This window comes from Aquila chrysaetos, chromosome 6 (assembly GCF_900496995.4).
Source record: "Aquila chrysaetos chrysaetos chromosome 6, bAquChr1.4, whole genome shotgun sequence".
Taxonomy (NCBI): Eukaryota; Metazoa; Chordata; class Aves; order Accipitriformes; family Accipitridae; genus Aquila; species Aquila chrysaetos.
In genome coordinates this window covers 15,546,985-15,566,185 of record NC_044009.1, presented here as the reverse complement: position 1 = coordinate 15,566,185, position 19,201 = coordinate 15,546,985, and the positions used below count along the sequence as shown (strand labels likewise).

The window sequence follows — 19,201 nt, the reverse complement described above, 5'->3', positions numbered from 1 at the left end:
AGCCATGAGATTGCATAGAAATGCTTTATTATATTTTATGTGGAGAAAGTAATTAAAATAAGGCATTCTGGATTACAGGCAAACATAGCGGTCAGTCATACATTCATTCCCTCCCCCTACAGCTGGTGGCTGCTGGGCAGTGACCATGTGTGCATATAAGAACAGCAGCCAAAGTTTCATGTTCTACTTCACCACAGTGATACTTCTCAAGGGGAAATACAAATTCACACTTATATGAACGTTTAACTTTTGTTTATTTGTTAAGAACATGGCTTCTCTGGAGAAGAGATTGATTCTGAAAAGTGAGGGTTAGATTCAATATAACGGCATCAAGTCTGAAAGACTGAGCTACCCATAATGTTCCAGACACAAAATTGCCTTTCACTACCAGAACTTTTGGAACCCAGAGAACTACTCTGTGTTGTCCAAAGATATTTAAAGTGAAAGTTCATTAAATATTAGATATCCTGCATACGAGTGCACTGTTGCTAACACTTTTTTTTAAAAAGTGACACTTCCTTGAAAGAATACAATACACCACATTCGCTTTACTTACATTCTGATGTCTGATTTTATGCCATATATTGACACAAAAGGATTCTAGAAGACTCTCCAAAGTAGTAAGCATCTGCCCTACTTGTCACTGACAATGTCTCTAGCAATAAGTTCTTTCATTATTTCATTGGTACCACCATAGATTGGCTGAACACGGGCATCCACAAAAGCTCTGAGGGGAAAAAAAAAAAACAAAACAAGGAAAAATTTAAAATAACTCCTCAGAATGGACATACAATCAAAAGATGTCAAGTTTTATCTTTGAAGACCCCTCTTTTCAAACTATGCTATTCCCATTTTTAAAGAGGTTCACATTTTCAAAGAGGTTTCGACTACCTAAAATATTTCATCTTTCCAAGGTACTGTGCCAAACTCGGAATTTGGTCAGTATCTCTTCCCTGTTTTTTTGTTTGCATTGTAAAGTCTCCAATATCTCCCCTAATTAAACAAAAATAAAACAAAGCTCTATAAAACCAGACTAATACCAGTTTTCGCCTGCCAATTCTTGTTCCCTCCTTCCCTCACGTCACCTGAGCATTAACTCAACCCTGGACACCAAAGACCCCATTCACCCACCACACACATCCTGCAGAACAACACGCCTCCATGAACTGCAAGACCCAGGTGCCTCACTGTTGTGAAAAAACAACTCCTGCAGAGCCAAACTGATAGTTATCGTGGTAATTTGCTCTAATGCCCTGGCCTGTCTGATCCTGTCAAGAGGACTGCTAATGGTGCTGTCAGTTATTTCTTTGAGGTGGGACTCAAAACACCTTGGAGGAAAAGAAAGTGCCAACTGGTTTCACATCAGCAGGCTACAGCCTTCTACTGACACCAGCTCCAGCTTCATTTGGGCCAGCAGCTGAAAAGCTGCATGCAGCCAAACCATTTCCATCCTCGTGCTGGAACCGGCCCCAGTACATGCACAGCTGGTGACAGCACACAGGACGATGACAGTGTGCTTTTCCATCTTAATTCTGCTTCATTATACAGAGAGCAGCCCAGGAGCAATGCGGCATTCTCTGGAAACACACATGTTGCTGAACCACGGGGATAATAAAACCCTGTATGGACAACTACTGCACACATAGATAAGCAGGGGTTGGAGGACACCCTGAACAGGGCTTGCTGGCCTTCCTATTTAGTAAGATAGGGTGCAGAACACTCACAAATTACACTCATTAAAAATGTGCAGGAAAACATTATTTTAAAGCAACATTTCATACTCTTAATATATTTAGAATAAAAAAAACCCTAAACCTACTCAGTTAAAAAAATTAGTTTATCTGCTTATGACAACTGCATAGCAGTCCTGTTTCTGCTGTTTCTACTACCAGATTACCCTCTTTTTTTTTTTTTTTTTTTTTTTTTTTTTTTAATAAAAACAGCACCCGAAAAACTCTACTTAGTGTGGCAAATGGCATGTACACAAAAGGAAGCACATCTTCACAGATAATACACAAGGAAATATATAAAAGAACTCCATAAATGTCCCTCAATTCATAAAGTAAGCAAAAAATCAGGAATGGCAAATTCCTCTTTCTACATATAAATCTCTTAGCTTTTTCATTTAAAAAGGTGTAAAATAGCTGAATGTAGCCAGCCATGCGCTTGATTAGGCAATTTGTTATTTTGTGGTATTACACAAGATTTAGACTGACCAACATGTTTTCCTTCCTTCACACGTATGCATTTAATTTCAGATAAAACATACAAGCTAGCTTCCCTCATTTTTATTTTTACATTGCTTCTCTGTTTTTTTTAATTAACATTTTCTTCTAGAAAAGCAATTTCTGTTTTGTGAAAGAATAGATAATAATTGCTCAGCAGCTTATGAATTATTTGGAGAACCAAAACAAAGCCTTCCTGCAGACATCTGTACAGTAGATTGCCTTTCAATAACCATGATGAGAAAAGGAACAGTAAATCAACACTAACACAAAACAACTAACAAGTAGACGTAAAGAAGAGCCTCGTTTCACTTTGCTGGTAATCTTTCGTCATTCAAGTCTGAAATGTTACACTTACTTTGCTATTGGATACTCCCACATGTACCCCCATCCTCCGTGCAGTTGCACACACTGAGTAGCTATGTTGTTTTGGAGATCAGAAGACCTTAAATGGCCGAAAAGAAATTTGTTTTTAGAAGGATGTTATGCTGTGAAACATTACTAGAGATACAGATAAGTTAGCAGACAAGAATATAACCAAACTTTTTACTCTATATAACTGCTATTAAATGCTGGCCATTAAAATACTTTACATTCCGAGAGACTTTTTTCTTCCTTCATGATTGGTAAGAAATAAATACTGTTCAATTTAATATATTAAAGATTTGTTTTCCTTATGGAAGAGCTTTTGGAGAAGGAAAGCTTTCAAAACAGACAAGCTTGTTTACCTTTCTCACAGGCCAAGAGATTTCTTTTGTAAAGCAGGTTGATATAGTCTCTTTTCTTACCAAATCCCTCAGCTTTGTCAAAAATTAACAGCATCGCAGGCTTCCCCCCCCTCTAGCAACATGCTAGAATGTTCTTTGAGTATAACCATCACCTGGGGATAATTTATCTTCCTCAATAGATTTTATAGTTTTCAATTCTAAAAAAAAATACTGTAATTCTTAAACAGGATTGCTCGCTGCAAAATATGGATTTAACTGCAAAATAAGATTTTAACTGCACTCAAAGTTCAAGCTAAAGTTAAAAAAAAGACATGAAAAAACCCAACACTTCAAAGCATACAACTTTCAGAGTGGCAACAGAAGTAAAGAAAATGACGATTCAAGCCAATTGCTTCTCATGGAAGAATGTAAGAGTCCTTTTCTCCAAACCACCCCCTCATCCAGCTAAATCCTTACAGCGTATTATACCAATGTTAAGTCTGCAGCAGTGAGGCACTGCAACTGTCTCTCCTAAATAAATTTTCAAATTAATTTAGGTATATAATACAACCTGCCACCACGAAATAAAACCTACAGACCTTTCATCAGATATTAGAAAAGAGATGCACAAACTATGTTTTAAAATCCTTCAAAGATCTAACTCAAGTCACTGACTATACAAAAGGTTTGAAGCAAAATTAACTGGAGTTGGTCTCCTGAAACATTAGGGAATAAAGCAATTCTACATTCAAGCATTTTCTAGACCATATAAGATAGTTTTATGGAAGGGAGTCACAGGGACTCCACTAGGGAAAGGGGAAATCCATAACAAATTGTGACGCTAAACAGTTGGGAGGGTGGGGGAGTTTCAAATGCTTTACTTCCTCAACAACTTTCCCAACACAAGTCTACATATCTGAGCTGGCACTAGTTGTTTCCTCCTCCTCAAATGCCTCTCAATGCCTCTGCTTATGTACCTGGTACTTCTAGGTAATCAATGCCAGGAATAGCATGCAATCAAAATCCTTCCTCTCATAAATATTCTCTCTGGATTCCTTTAGTATTCTATACTCATTTCCTCTATATTTAAGAGTCTAGAATCTAAACCTATGCATCTTCCATAAAATTATTTGTTCATGTCTGATGTGCTTTTTTGTCTCATCCTTGCAAGCAAAATAAAACTATACAAATTCATGTGCTACTCACTATCTTAAAATGCTTCTATTTATCCAGCTTTCTCTGGTTAAACCTAAGTTAACAGATAGATAACACCACCAAGTATGGGGAGCGGGGAGAGAGAGGAGGAGTTCTGGCCAATAAAGGAAAGCACTGTTTAGTCTCAGTTACAGCAATAGCTGTAGCCAACTATTTCTTCCCAAAACCAGAGAGCTTCAAAAACTGGCTGGGCAAAACAGCTATTGCTAAGTAACACTAACTGAAAAGTATCGTACGAGCTTCAAATAAACCCGTGCTTTTAAATTAAAAAAATGCCAAACACAACAAAATCAAAAAAACACCCAACAACAATTTGCTACAGTAAAATGTAAATGTTTGTCTAAATGCCAATGAAGTACTCACTTTTACTTGATGCTAAAGCTGAGTCCTGATCTTGTTATTAATGGAAGCCTATTTTAAAAGCATGCTATTATTTTGAAATTGATCTGTTTAACCAACACTGGTTTTCAATGTAACTAAGATTTTTGTTGACTACATGATTAAAGTTAAAGCTAGTGGTCTCTACTAGAAGTTGACAATATTATTATTAATCAGACAGTAATTTTATCTTTTCGTTAGATCTGAACAGTGTTTTTATCATTAGACTCCTGTCAAGATCATGCAAGTAACACTTCCAAATTACTTTAACCACATACCAATACTTTGCCATAGAAGCTGTGGAGGAGTCCAGACGTTTATCTGCATGCAGCTGCAAACAGTTGTCCATAAAAGCTCGGCCCACGCAAATCTGCGTTTTCATTTCTGCCAGCTTGTGCTGTACCGTCTTATTTTGGAAGTGGATAGAGGAGGCAGAGGAAAGAAAGAGCAGAAGTAGTACAGTTTTAAAGTGATATTTGAAGTAGGAAATGGAGCATTTCCTAAGAGGATTTCTGTTAGAAATCACCATTTCAAACAACTTTGGCTCTGTACACCAAAAGACAGCTTACTTTCCATACAATTATGTCTTTACCAATCTTATTAGAGAAAATTACTGCCCTTTACTTCTCAAGACCAACTCAAAACATGACCTTAAGAGAAAAACCCCAAGAGCCTGGAAACAAATTCCTAGAGAGCACAGAGTAGGAGGCACTGGGTACTCTGTCACCTTCAGCTCCCTCTTGTGGGGGAACGTCCTTTCACTCTGTAGAGCCACTAACTTCCCCAATTAATAACATTTCATCATCTATTGAATGCTTTTTCTATGCATTCAGTTCTTCAGAGTTTAAGTCACATGCAAAGAGACACAAGCAAAACGAAAGGAAATTTTAGACTAACTATCAGAAGGTTTTTCAACACTGAGTTCTGCCACATTGGAAAGGGGTTTTGAGATAGAAGAGGTAAAAATCCATCGCTAAGATTATGTAAAACCAGACCAAGCAAGCATTCAACCATCTTCTCGTAATTCTGGTAGGGAGAGGATAAAAACACCACCCAGTAACAAAAGTTTTTTCTAATCTCACAGTTCTAAAATTGTATATATTAAAAAATCTTCTTGCTTCCCTTGACAATAAATACAATGGACCAGTCTACTATTACAAAGAAAAGACTTGATTTCAAACACTGTCCTGTAGCATGACTAAACAAATTAAGCAAGCCAGAGCTCTAATTGAAAGGATTTTTGATTATGTGCACATTCTAGCCATCAGCAACAAAAAGGAAACTGAAAAGGTATGCACAAATGGATTATTTGGGCAAAAATAATATACTTCATGAAGTTTATTGCCCACCTGGTGGTCGACAGTGGGCTAGCCTAAAAGAGGAGGAGATTATTTTGGATGCCTCTGCACAGTGAACTACTACAGTTACGAAGCATCCCCTACCTACATTAAAAAAAAAGGTGAAATACATTTCTTTTCTGTTAAAGCTGCACACACTAAATTCCATCTGGAATTATAGATTTTTGAATGTTAACTTTAAAAACAGATGAAGATCATAATTTCCTGAAAGATACTTAGCATTCCAGTCTCTAAAGGGCCCAATTCTGCTGCTATTCACAAATAAAGATTTGATTTTGACAAAGGAAGTCTCAGGACTTAGAAATGTATTTCTTGTTTTTAATTATTTCAAAAATATTAAAAAAAAAAAAAAAAAAGAAAAGATGTCAACATCCTCTAACCCATATGAGTCACTTCTATCCTATAAACCAAACATGCAGGAGCTTGGTCTGCTTCAGCCCTAACAGCTAATGTGGTTTTTAGGAAAATTGTAACATCACAATACTGCGGAAAGCAACATCTGTTTTATGACTGCAACTAAAGAGTGTAGGCATAAATGTCTCAAAACACAATTAGCTACCACTGTCAGGAGCGAGGTATGCTCACAGAGAATGACCCAACAGTTTTATATGCAGTCACTTAAATACCCAGCTGGCTGAGGAATCTCATTACAATACCCATAAAGCTGAATACAAACACGTCTGCAGGCATTCAGGCAGCAAGGTCACTGCCTGGGAACCCCCACCAGCATCAGCCTCAAAGTTCATTTTTCTGCAATGCATTATGTGCAGAGGAACGCAATACCTGCAAGTGCACCAAGCTCTTCTGCAGTCTGTAGGATTCCAGGCAGATACAGAAATATATGCAGGTGTGACAGACCCTGTGATTAGGGCCTCTGACAGTAAAATGCAAGGCTAAGAGCAGCAAGGTAATTTTTCTTCATCAGCAGCAAAAAGCCGGTATAGTTTCTACCTGCATATTTCACTTCCAAAAGCAGCACTGCTGGGAGGTATCTAACTGAATCATAAAATACATACATTAAGGCTTTTGTGATGTTGGGTTTTTGAATTTTTTTTGTTTTTCAAAAATGAACAATGGGCATGGAGGGAAAAAACCGCCACAGTCCAACAGTGAAACCTGCGCAAATAGTCCTTTGAAAACAGCTCAGTGATTTTCATTTGCTATTTCACATACACAGATGTAAAGCAAATGCACACTGGAATCTGTATGCAAGTCTCTCAGTTCAAACTCACCTGCAAGTGTGCAATTGTCTTCCCAAAGGCTTTTCTTTGCTTCACGTAATTCCTTGTTTCTTCAAACATGAATTCACAACTGGCAAGAGCCATATCAGCAATTAGCAGTCTTTCCTTTCAAAACACAAGTTACAGAATCCAGTTGAATTAGTCCTACATTTCTCCATATCAGATGCACAATTGGGACACAGATGTTCATTATTGTTCATTAAGGGAGGGGGGGCAGAAGTCACACTAACTATTAAACCAGACACATTGCATTACTGAAATTAATGAGTGGGACAAATGCCTTGCTGCCTGAAGCTCACTTTTAAGTCTTTTCCGGCATAATGTTCTATCACAACAATGCCTCAAAAAATAGCTATAAATCAACCACAGGACTCTTACTGACTGAAAAATTCACATCGAATTCTATTTCAAGTATTGGTTTTCACTGCTCAGTTTAAACAACAACTGTATTTAACAATTTCAATAGGACACCTCTAGAAAAAACAAAACCTACAAAAAACCTGGTTGTTTTTTACTTCCTCATAACATGTTGAAAAACAGAAACTAAGTACAGAACAGTTACTTCTAGCACCACTGAAAGCATCCAAGACATCACGTTGAACCCGTTCATGAGTACATCTACTTCTTTAAGCCAGTCAAAAATTTCCTTTGATCAGGTTTCATATTTACTCACAGCATAAAATTAAATAAACATGAGTCGTACCAGATGAGGCAAATACAAAGTCATAGTTTTGATAAAGCACATTCACATTTTGAAAAACCACATTGCCTCTTTGTCCTCGCAAATAATACCAAAACTTCATAAACTAAGTCATAAACTATTATTTCCACTAGCAAGGTATTTTGGCAACTGAACAATTTCTTTACTTTGCTATATGGACAAAGAAAGAGTTCCTTATATCTTTAATATGCTCCTACTGGTAGAAGAGCTAGAACAACAGTGCTTGCTTGTTTCTTTAAAGAGAATGCCAAATGCATCAGAGACTTCCAAGCTATATTTAATTTATGAAGTGGTTCCATGCTAGAAGTATACAAAAAAACCTGTGATATGTTCTTCTAAATACACTACCCTCAGGTTCTTCAGTAGCTGGGCTGTTGATTAAGAGATTTGGCTTTGAGCTGGTGGGATATCAACATTTTTACCAATGCCTAAAGAATTGCACTTTTAGTACTAGGAACTGTGTACTTCAGATAAAAAGCAGCAATACCAACACAATGCTGCCTACACACCCTGATTCTGAGCCCAAGGTGGCTCCCCACGATACATAATCTTCAAGACTAAGGCAGATTCTTGCAATGACAAAAATTGTCTCTGTATTCTTCCTAAGACAGCAAACACTCACGTTCCTCTTACCTGAGGGAGCTCTGCCATCAGATAATAGAAGCCTTTGTTCTCTTTTCCAAGCAAGGCACTGGCTGGCAACCGCACATCTTCAAAAAACAGCTCTGCTGTGTCCTAAGAGGATTTTAAATGCAGCAGTTTATAGCCTGACATTCTCATCTCTTCATTCCACTTCTTTTGCTCCATTTTTTTCTTGGTATTGTACACTTTAACTTGAAATCATAGAATCATTTAGGTTGGAAGGGTCCTCCAGAGGTCATCTAGTTTTATCTCCTACTCAAAGCAGCTCCAGCAAAGCAAGCAGCTGAGGGCCTTGTCCAGTTATGCTTTCCAAAGATGAAGGCTCCATGACCTCTCTGGGCCCCTGTTCCAGTATCTGATCACTTTTATGGTGAATTTTTTTTCTTGATACCAATTAGAATTTTCCTTAATGTAACTTGTGCCCCTTGCCGCTCTCCCTTCATTGTGCCCCTCTAAGAAGAATCGGGCTTCACCACCTCTACAGCCAACCATTAACTACCTAAGACACCCGTAAGATCCTGTCCTTTCAGGCTTCTTCAGAGTGAACAAATCCAGCTTCCGCAGCCTCTCCTTGCACATCACATGCTTCAGACTTCCATAGGCAAACTCAGCATACATACTCTGCATGCGTATCATTTGTGCTCTAAAGCCTAAGAACTAGAATAGCACCACAGTTCCGTTTTACATTTCTTTAGCTAAAGCTAGGCATTATATGGTGCAAGTCTATTATGTGTTAGGGGTTGTATGAACTCACTTGAGCTTTCAGGCCAATCTTGTTCAGCTTGCGTCCTTTGATGAAACCTTTGATTCCATTTTCCACCAGAAAAAGGCTGATCCCATGAGCAGGAGATCGGGCTTCCCGGTTTGTAACCGCAACCACGATCACGACATCGCTCATCCAACCATTTGTGATAAATACCTGTAAAAAAATGCAACTTGGAATAAAGCAATGAACTAGGTGGATAAAAGTTAGAAGAGATCATCAAGCAGCAGAAAGAAAAATTGCATCGACACTTTCATAGGTGAACTGAAAGGCAAGGTGTCCAGAAGAATTTTAAGCTGTCTGAATTAAGTGTTTTGGAACAAGGTCTATTAAAGCAGGAACTAGTTTGTGAAGTATTGTGTAGGTCAGAAGTGTGAAGTTAAAGAACATGCAGATCTGTTTCTTTTGTCTGTCCCATGATAAAGAAGGAATATGGTATCAAATGTAGGTATTAAATAGAACACAGAGGTTCTCTTCTCTAGAAATTAAATTAGCAAGGTAGAACATGCAAAACTATCAACGGCGTCTTGTCACAACTGCTTACAATAATCCTGTAGAATGACTCATGAACCTGCCAAAGGGATCCATCTTAACTCCAGCAAAAGAAATGACCTATCTGTCCTGCTTGGCTTCAACTGTGCAGCATGAGCAAGTATCCTTTTGAACACCTGTATGTACATACTTGCTTGCACATATTCTCACCACTTGAAGTTCTGCTAAGGCCAGAAGTCTCTATCAGTACCATGTTATCAGCAGGAGTACAAAAGAAGGGGGAAGAAAGAAGATTAAGACATTTCATAGCTTTAAAAAAAACCCCCGTTGAACCCACACTTTCATTTGAACACTATTTCTGCCTTCTTGTTTTTTATTTTGGCAATAAAAGGTCAATGCTGCCAGCTTTACAACGGCTTGACAACACACACAGAGCATCTGATGCAGTTTGTTTTTTTTCTCGTAACATGACCAGCAGGCTCCTGAATAAAGATTCCACAGCTTGCATTGTGGCAACACAACTTTTTCATCAGGCCACAGAAGATTTCACAGTGGTAGTATATATATTTTGTTGTTCAACCTCGGTACTAAAAACCAGCCCTGGTCCTGCTTATACCATGCAGGACTTTGGGGATTCTTCCCTTTTCTTCTTTAAGGGGAAATAGGCATTTGGATAGGGTGATTTAAAAGCTACAAAAAGAACCTACTCAGGTCCTTCCATAAATTGGTCCATAAACTGCCCGCAACAAATATATATAAAAAAAAATACAACAGTCCTATAAAAAAAGTAACTGGGAAAACCCACACACACAACATAACCCACAGAAAAAAAAAGGTGAAAGGACTGGAGGGAGATACTAACAGTTGTGTATATCCTTCACTGTCTAAATACATTCAGTTCCCAAAGTCTATGAGTGGTATATGTCTGTTCACTTACCTTACTCCCATTAAGAATCCAGTCACTTCCATCCTTTTTTGCATATGTTCGTATTCCCTGCAAGTCACTAAAATGAAATTCAAAAGGTCCTTCAAGAAACCATTCCAGAAGCTGCAATTTGTATCTTTAATTCTACCCAGTATAAAGCAAGGTAGGTATTTATACTGTCCAGGCACCGGCTCAGTGAAAACACATACGAGGATAGTGAAACACGGTGAAATAGCTTAGACTGCAACACAGAAACCCCAAGCATGCTGTGGAAAGGGATGATAAATCTATGCAATTGTACAAGAGCATGAAGTCCCATTTTAACATATCTGCTTGCGGAAGGTGGTGTAATACAAGCACTGACACCAACGGGTCAGCATCCCCTTACACCAATATGCCTTAGATGACAAACACCAGACAAAACCACACCCTCCAAGCAGGCTCAACTCTGATGAGGAGGCTCTGTAACAAGCCACTGGCAACATCTACCATTTGTAGAAGCATGGCACCAACAGGTTTTGCTCTTCACCTGCCCCTCTCTGTTTTGGAGCTGGCCAGATCAGCTGTGTCTGCTCCAAACATGTGCTGTCTGCCCTTCAGTAATGAAGGGCAAGGAGGGACATTTCTCTGCTTGAAAGGACTCAGAGGAAAGAAAATAAGGTGTTCTGTTCCACAACAAAAGCTAATAGTCAAGTCAAGCCCTCTTTACCAAGGTATGGAATTTTCTCCTGACTACATTTCATATTAAAAGTACATTCACATGGCAAGCAAGTTAGTGACTATAAACACAAATACAAAGCATATTTGCCCACAGTGGGACAATACTGAAATGGATTCTGAGCAAGTACCTTGAAATAACAAAGCTATAATAAAGTCATCTATAAGTAACAGTTGGTTTTGAGGTACTACCTAATCTAGGATACCGTCTAGTCACTAAGATAACCACATAACCAGGAGGGTCAGGAATTTTTTCACAGAGAACATTATGTGCTGTTTACTGATTTAAGTATTAAATTTAGTATTTATTTAGCTTACCTGCCAGCCCCAGGTTCTGTCATGGCAATAGCTCCAATACACTTGCCTGCAACCATTTCAGGGATAAAGCGTTTAATCTGTTCTTCAGAACCATAGTTTGCAATGTAGGGCATGACTATATCTGAATGAAGGCTGAATCCTGGGCCAGTACAGTTAACATACATCCTTGGGGAGAAGGGAAAAAAGAAAAAAAGTTCAAACAGCAGTACTACAAAGATTTAAACATTGAAATTTACGCAGTTACAATAGACCCAACAATGAAGAAAGCCCCACCACACAGAAGTCTCAGACATAATCTGAGTTTATGGCACTTGTACTGTTATTTATAGAATGTACTTTCACAGCCAAATGAGTGTATAACCTACCAGACTAACTATGATGCTTCCCCCAGCCAGAGCCCTAACAGCAGAGCACAATGACATTTGTTACCTAAACAATCATCTGGAATACTTAAAACAGGAGGGATTTCCATACGTCTAAACTATCATTTCCATGAGAAAGATAACACCATTTTCTGTAAGCAAACATATTCCACAATGAGGACATCTTATGGAAAAACATACAGTCTCCTGACAATATCACTGAAATTCTTCCTGAAGCATCTAATACTTACTGCTCCTCCCAGACCACAGCTGAAGAGAGAATATCTGCTCCGATGCCCCCATGTTTTTCAGCAATAGCAACACCCAGCAAACCCTGTTGTCCAGCCTTTTCCCAGAGCTCCCTGCTCACCTGGCCATCCTTCTCCCATCTGCAAAATGAATACAAGAGCAGAGTCACACATCAAATCCCCCATGCACTACTGTTTATTTGACATGGCTGCTGCTTCACACTAGAGCACCTGCAGCCAGGTTTCACTGCATAGGAAGAGACTTTCAGTCTCCCCAACACACAATGTGTGGGGTACATAGACAACTGTATTTCCCAGCTAAGCAGCAGTGGCTTAATAATAGGTTTTCTATTCTTCAAGTCTACAGATGCTACTGGCATTACAGGGACACCAACTGTGTAACAAGTTAAACTCCTCCTTCCAACATATAACCTGACATCTCTTTAAGCCTCATTATGAAAGGCAGTGCTGCCTATTGGTCTGAATACCAGACTGGTATTTAGGAGATATAGGCACAACCATCTCGATAATTACAAGCAGGTCTTTATCTTCCTGACATTCCATTTTCCCCACATACAAAATGAGTATAACACATCAGTATCTTTTGTGAAAGCTTTCAACTCCACCATTGAGAACTTCTTTATAAGTACCAAGTGTTAACACATTAGTCACTTTTATATAAAAACTGGTCCCTGTGCACTTACTACAAGTCAGTACTGTATCTTGGTAAATTACTGCTTTAAGGTGGTTTGGGGTTTGTGAATAGATAGTTGAGGCTTATCTTCTGACAGTTTGCAAACTTTAACACCAGAGGAATTACTTATTCTCGAAAAAATAGTGCCTTTTTATGGAGTTTGCCAACTCAATAGAAAGCTGGATGGCCATTAAGGGCCCAGCTTTTTTTTTTTTTTTTTGAAGTCCTTCTTTTTTTAAAAACCACAATTTTAAAATTATATTGTAGAGCAATTGTATCAGAGACACTCCTCTGACACACCTGTGTGCAGCCTAGCTATACCATAACACTTTATCCACAGTTAATCAAGTATCTTATCCTACATATTTAAGCCTATTCCCAGAGCTTTTGCTCCTACACTGGAAATCTTAAAAAAGTCTCTCTTGTGACCATCTTTGCTTCCCCCCCCCGCCTCCACTCTCAGGGCCATTCCTGTCTCTACTTCAACCATCACCAAACCTTCTCACAATAATCCACAACTGCATTCACTGATGCCATATTTGTCTCTTCACATCAGCCCAGCCAATTAATATACTACACTTGAAGCCTCCTTGTTTACTTGAAACGTGCAAGAACAGAATGGTCCATAGGTCGCTGAAGTGATGCAAGAACACAAGTCCAACTTGTTCCAGTCTATCTAGAAAATTGTTGTGTCAGCAAGCTAGCAAACAGGTTCTTCAGTAACCTCGAGCAGAGCCAGTACCTGTTCACAAACCTGCACTAGAAGTCAATTCTAACAGAAGATGAGGGAAAACGTCTGGTTTTGTGGACAGAATATGATTGGAAGAGCACGCTACTTTGAGGTCATGGTTTGAGGATGAAAAAAATAGTTGGCAACAACCCTGATGTAAGCTGTTTCCATTGCTTTCTGCTGTTCATTTCTGCCCCAGAGCCACAACACCCCACCCACTCAACTGTGCCATCTAAACTGTTTGTGGATACACACTGTGAGCTGCATCACAAAAACTCATCTAGCAGCGTGATTTAAGAATAAAAGCCCTTCACTACCCCCCGGTGTTTTCACAAGAATGTTTTTCAAGTAAAGTAAAAATTGCCTAAGACACTACTGCAGCTTAACACTTTCTGTTCAAAAACATGTTCCGAGTTCATTTATTTTCCTTCCCCAACTATAACGTGATTGGATATAGCTAAAATAAGGGTGAAAACCACCCTCCAGCTCTAGTTCAATGGAAGTATGACACGTCTACTCTGTGCAGAAGACCACACTTATTTCCACAGCAGCAAAAATGATAGAAATTTAAAGGAAGATATTTTGTCCAAGTTTCTTGGTAATATATAATCCAGCTTACCATCCTACGTGTACTGTATTTACAAAATCTACTGCAAAGTAACCTAGACATAATGTCAATGCTTTTTTGGATGACAGCAGTACAGTAGCGTGGGAACTGAATTTCCTTCCTAATTCCACCCCCAAGACATCAGTGTCAGAGTTAATACCTACAAGCAGGGATACTTTCACTGCAAGTCTGCAAACTGCATTTGTCTGCTCAGAGGCCTAAGACAAGGATGCCAGATTGCCTACACTGGAGCTCAAAGAATGCAGTGAATTTTTATTATGTGTGATTTTTTTTTCGCATATGATTTTCATAGGCAGGTTTGTTTTAATTGAGTAAACTTGAAATAGAAAGCTTGTAAGTGAAAATATCCTGTTTATCCTATCAGATTAAGAGTAACACCCTAAAAAGCATTTGGGGGGAAAAGTGCGCATTATTTGGCAAACCAGAATGTTTAAGAGCTATCTTACTCTGTGTGAAAAGGCAGCACTTCTTCCTGAAAGAACTTCCTGGCACTCTCCCTGAAGATATCATGATCTGATGAGAAGATCCTCCGAGTGCCTATATCAGTCAAACTTTTAGCAGAAGATGGTTCTGGGCGCTTTGTGCCATGCTGTTCAGTTTGCAGAGGACTACAAAAGACAAGTGAAAGCATCTGTTAGGACACAGGCACCCCTATTTACATAACCCTTTTAAAACAAAGGAAACACCTGTGTTGTTAAACATAGTTCACACCCCAAGTCTAGCACACTGTTAGCTCCAAAGCATACCCACGATAAATACAAAGACCTAAGATACACTGTACTTCACCAGGCTGTGAAAGGACGTGAAACAAGACTGGTTTTCCTTAGCACTTCAAATAAATTAAAAACAATAATTATCCTCCTACCTATGTAGGTATTAAGTTTCTGTTCATTAGAGATGCTAAAAATCATCACTGCCTTCTCCCCCTGCCACACAACCTCCAAAATGCAGTTCAGCTCAATTTAAACTGAGGGGTTAACTTTTTGAACAAGTAAACTTTTTTTGTGGGTTTTGTTCATTCTGTACATGCCCCCAAAAGTCCCAAATTTGCAAATCTATGACACCAAAAATTCACACACTCAAAATAAAAGCAAGTACAGCATGGATTTGCATGCTCTGAGAGCTGTATTACACTCTGCGTTATCACACATAACTGCATAGTTCTAACCTTGAAAATACTACTTTGTAATTCCTTCTAACTTTCAGAATTTTTGTGGTACAGGAATCCTCCCAGAACTCTGATAAAAATCTATGTAAAAGTAAAATGCTTCTTTAACAAAAAATAAAAACTGAAACAACGGTAAATGTCAGTAGTTGAACCACAAGGAAAGTATAATTACAAAATAATAAGGAAGGGTTTAAAGCTTTTTTAGGGATTTAGAATGTCACGGAGGACACGCTACTTTAGGGCTGAAATGAAAACTCATTTCTTATACTTGTGCATTGGGTTCTTTGACTTGCTTTTATTTTATTGCCACAAAACATCAGAAATTATAAATACAGAGCTGAGCTATATTAAATGGAAAAGGCATTTGCTGTTCCTTTCTCAAACTATTTTGTTCATCTCTCCTCAGTTCCTCAGCACAGCACAATAATTGTATGCAGTCCCACAGAGCTTAGCTGAGCCTGCAATTATTTACTCCATTACTGACATGAAAGTCTTTATTTACTGCCACATGAAGTTACTCATGCTCTTCCTGGTGCAAAGGATCAAATGCCCCTGAAACACAGACTCTATTTACTTCTAGTGGTATTTTGGAAGAAATGGGCTACTGCAACTTGCTTGTTCAGTATTTTGTATGCTCAAATGCAGGCTTCCCGTATTTGGCACGCAGAGACTCTCCAAAAGCTCCACCTTATTTTTAAAGCTGTTGAAGATGATATCGAGCTTTATTTAAGACCACCCTTTGATTTAATTGCAGCTCACAGCTTACATGGCACACGGGGATGGGGCCAGGCTGTCCCTTCATGTCAACCACTGCCCTGGGACGCACAACCCATAGGTCCGAGGAGCTGTGAGCAAGCTCCTGCATCTCTGCTTCCCCAAAACCCCGCTTCTCCCAAACCCCGCTTCCCTGAGCCCAGGCGCCCTACTGCCACGGGCCGGCGGGTGACCGGGGTGCCCGGGCAAGGACGCGTCTGGCCCATCACCTGCTGCCACCGTGCGACTCGGTGTCCCCTGAGCACGGGTGGGAAGCGGAGCAAAGGTCAGCCCCGTCACGGGGAAGGTGCGGGGGGGGCTCCCAGACGTGCGGGCCCAGGGGCCTCGGCAGGCTCGTAGACCTGCGGGGCCCAGGCCGCAGCCCAGGGCACGCAGGGGGCTCCCAGACGCGCCGGGCACCGGCCGCTCACCCAGACGCCAGCTGCCTCCTGCGATGGGGGCACAAGCACACCCCTACACGCACACGCCTATGTATACATATACGCCCGTGCCTATGACCTTCCCGCCACACGCATACAGAGCACACATACATAGCCCTCCAAATATATACAGAGGTGCATACACCCACCGCATATCTATACTTACGGATACACGCACATATAGCACGTGCGACCCCATGAACACGTACACCCCCACCCCCACGCAGACGGGCAAATACATACACACACCCTCCCCCCTTGCCCGCACCCTTACGGTGCGCGCCGGCGGAGCCCCCAGACACCGGCTCCCGGCTACCCCCCCCCCTGCACAGCGCACACCCGCCTCCCCACCCGCACACTCAACGCCCCCCCCCCCCCCGGCGATGCCCACCAACGTCGGCCGTGCGCCCCGCTAACCTGGCCTGGGCAGAGAAGGGCCGGGAGCCGGCGGCCCTCAACGACCGGTGCAGGCGGAGCAGCCGCGCCGCCATCTTGCGCCGCGGCGGGACGAGGCGGCAGCAGCGGCAGGCGGAGGGTGGGGTGATCCTCACCCCGTCACGGCGGCGCGTTGTAAAGCCCGTGGGTTGGTCATGTTATTATTGTTATTGTCGTTTTCTTTCCGGGTCGTTTAGTGGTGGCTTCTCGGTTCCGTCAGCGTTGCTCCTCTCCTCACCCTGTGTAGCGAATGGAAGGATTTCTGCTGCCCAAAGCCCCTCTCGCAAGGCGCACCCCTGTAATCATCCCTGCTCCCGCCTTCCTACAGTTATAAATCCCTTCTAATACATCAGGGCTTACAACAGGATTGTAATGAAACATCTGTATTATTATTATGTTTCTAATGTAGTTTTAGAATCACGTTACAGAGAAGAGGGGGAGCAAAGGCGGCTCAGGCGCACCCAGGGAGGGTGAGGTGGCCGACAGCACAAAGCGGATTGTGGATTCAGGGGCTGTTTGTGTGATTGCGCTGGGCGTGAGCCGCTCCCAGCTTTGCCGTGGCTCCCTCCTTCCTCCTCGGGGGCATCTCCTCAGGGACGGGGTTGTCAGCCCTCCCCGGGTCGGCAGCCTGGCTTTTGGGGGGCCTGACGTCCCCAGCCGTGGCAACGAAGCGATGGCGGGGGGGGGGGCGGAGAAACCTGGGTTCCCCTCCCCGCAGGGCTGCTCCGGGCGGTGCGGAAGGGGAAGGCAGCGGCGGGCCCGGCAGCGCCCCTCAGGGTCCGCTTTGGCGGCAGGACAGGCGGTCGCTGCCGGCCGCTCCCCGGGAGAAAACTACCCCACGGCCTCCTGATGTCGGTGGGTTTTAATTTGCGGAACCTGCACACCAAAATCTTTTAGCACTTTTTTTTTTTTTTTTTTTGAGGGCTGTTTCCCTAAAGAAGGTGTTTTAAGATTATGATGTGCAGGGCCTTTCTAAAGGATGGAGGGAGTATTACATTCAGGAAGAGAAAACCACTGGAAGTGAGGGAAAAGATAAAAATTTATCAGTCTGCTCATAGTTCTTCCTTCCTTCAGCTCATGTGGTTACACTGCAGCACAGGGCACAGCCCTGATGTGCTCTCCTGTGATACTCTCCTGAGCCAACTGTTTGGGAAAGTTTTGAGCTGTAACTGGGCATATTTCACTGAGAAAGGAGCTCCTATCTGCTTCCTTTACCAACAAAACCCTGAGATAAAAGCTGACTAGAAAATAGATGTTACCAGTCGTTATTGTGATGAGGATTGGGATAAAATGGTATACAATCCCCATCAACAGGATTTTATATGCTTTCCTCACTCCCCACGTGGTGTTGGGGAACCTTCAGGCGTTACCTTCCATAGTCATGAGATGGCACAAAAATTATAAGCAAAAAGTGAGTTTTGAGCCTTGATGTTTGTTGAGAAATGAAACAAAAGCTGAAAAGCAAGATTGTAATGGCTCAAAACGCAAAGTAGATCAGCTCAGAAGATATTTTTCAAAATCTTGTCATTTTAAAACTAATAATTTACTGGGAGGTGAATTGTACATAAGATTATGTTGAGAGAATTCCCGTGGTTTGGGTGTTTCTGTATATTGATCCATAGTCTAAATCTGTTGTGATGGTTTTTTAACAGATAAAAAAATACCTATCTTTTGATCAGTCCCATTTTCAGGTATAGTGTTCCTACACCCTAAGCCAGAAGATGGCACTACAGGAATAGCTATTCCTATAGATGGGCCTGCCTGAAAGGAGTCTTGCCTCTTGAGGGGCATATGTCTTTTCAGTGTGATGTACTGGCAATGCAGAGAGCTGTCTGTGTGTACTTACAGCCAGAGCACCTGCATTAAAAAAACAGTTGCAGCCTGAAAACTTCTACCATTTTTTCATTTGGGAGTTTGATCTCATATTAACCATGCAGGGGCAGTTGAGAGGAAAGAAGTAAAACAGAGTTTGGTGGGAATTTACTGAATCTGGGTGGCCAGAGGTAAGATTTGGGCATGCCTACAAGGTCCCATCAGGTAG

The 19,201-nt window shown here is 41.1% G+C and overlaps 1 protein-coding gene across 2 annotated transcripts; it reads right to left on the bottom strand.

Moving 5' to 3' along the window:
• Positions 1 to 10: 10 nt before the first annotated feature.
• Positions 11 to 17,776, bottom strand: ACADL (acyl-CoA dehydrogenase long chain). 2 transcript variants are annotated; one of them, XM_030018343.2, is made up of 11 exons: positions 17,277 to 17,776; positions 14,811 to 14,972; positions 12,316 to 12,453; positions 11,703 to 11,867; positions 10,680 to 10,746; positions 9,242 to 9,406; positions 8,479 to 8,580; positions 7,116 to 7,229; positions 4,804 to 4,931; positions 2,584 to 2,670; positions 11 to 727 (listed from the first exon to the last, which is right to left on the bottom strand). In XM_030018343.2, exons 1-11 carry the CDS (start codon positions 17,315 to 17,317, stop codon positions 634 to 636), a joined length of 1,263 nt encoding a protein of 420 aa, XP_029874203.1. In that variant the 5' UTR covers positions 17,318 to 17,776; the 3' UTR covers positions 11 to 633. The 2 variants fall into 2 exon arrangements, with proteins under 2 accessions (XP_029874203.1, XP_029874202.1); XM_030018342.2 differs by lacking the exon at positions 17,277 to 17,776 and adding an exon at positions 17,143 to 17,270.
• Between the last annotated feature and the right edge of the window lie 1,425 nt (positions 17,777 to 19,201).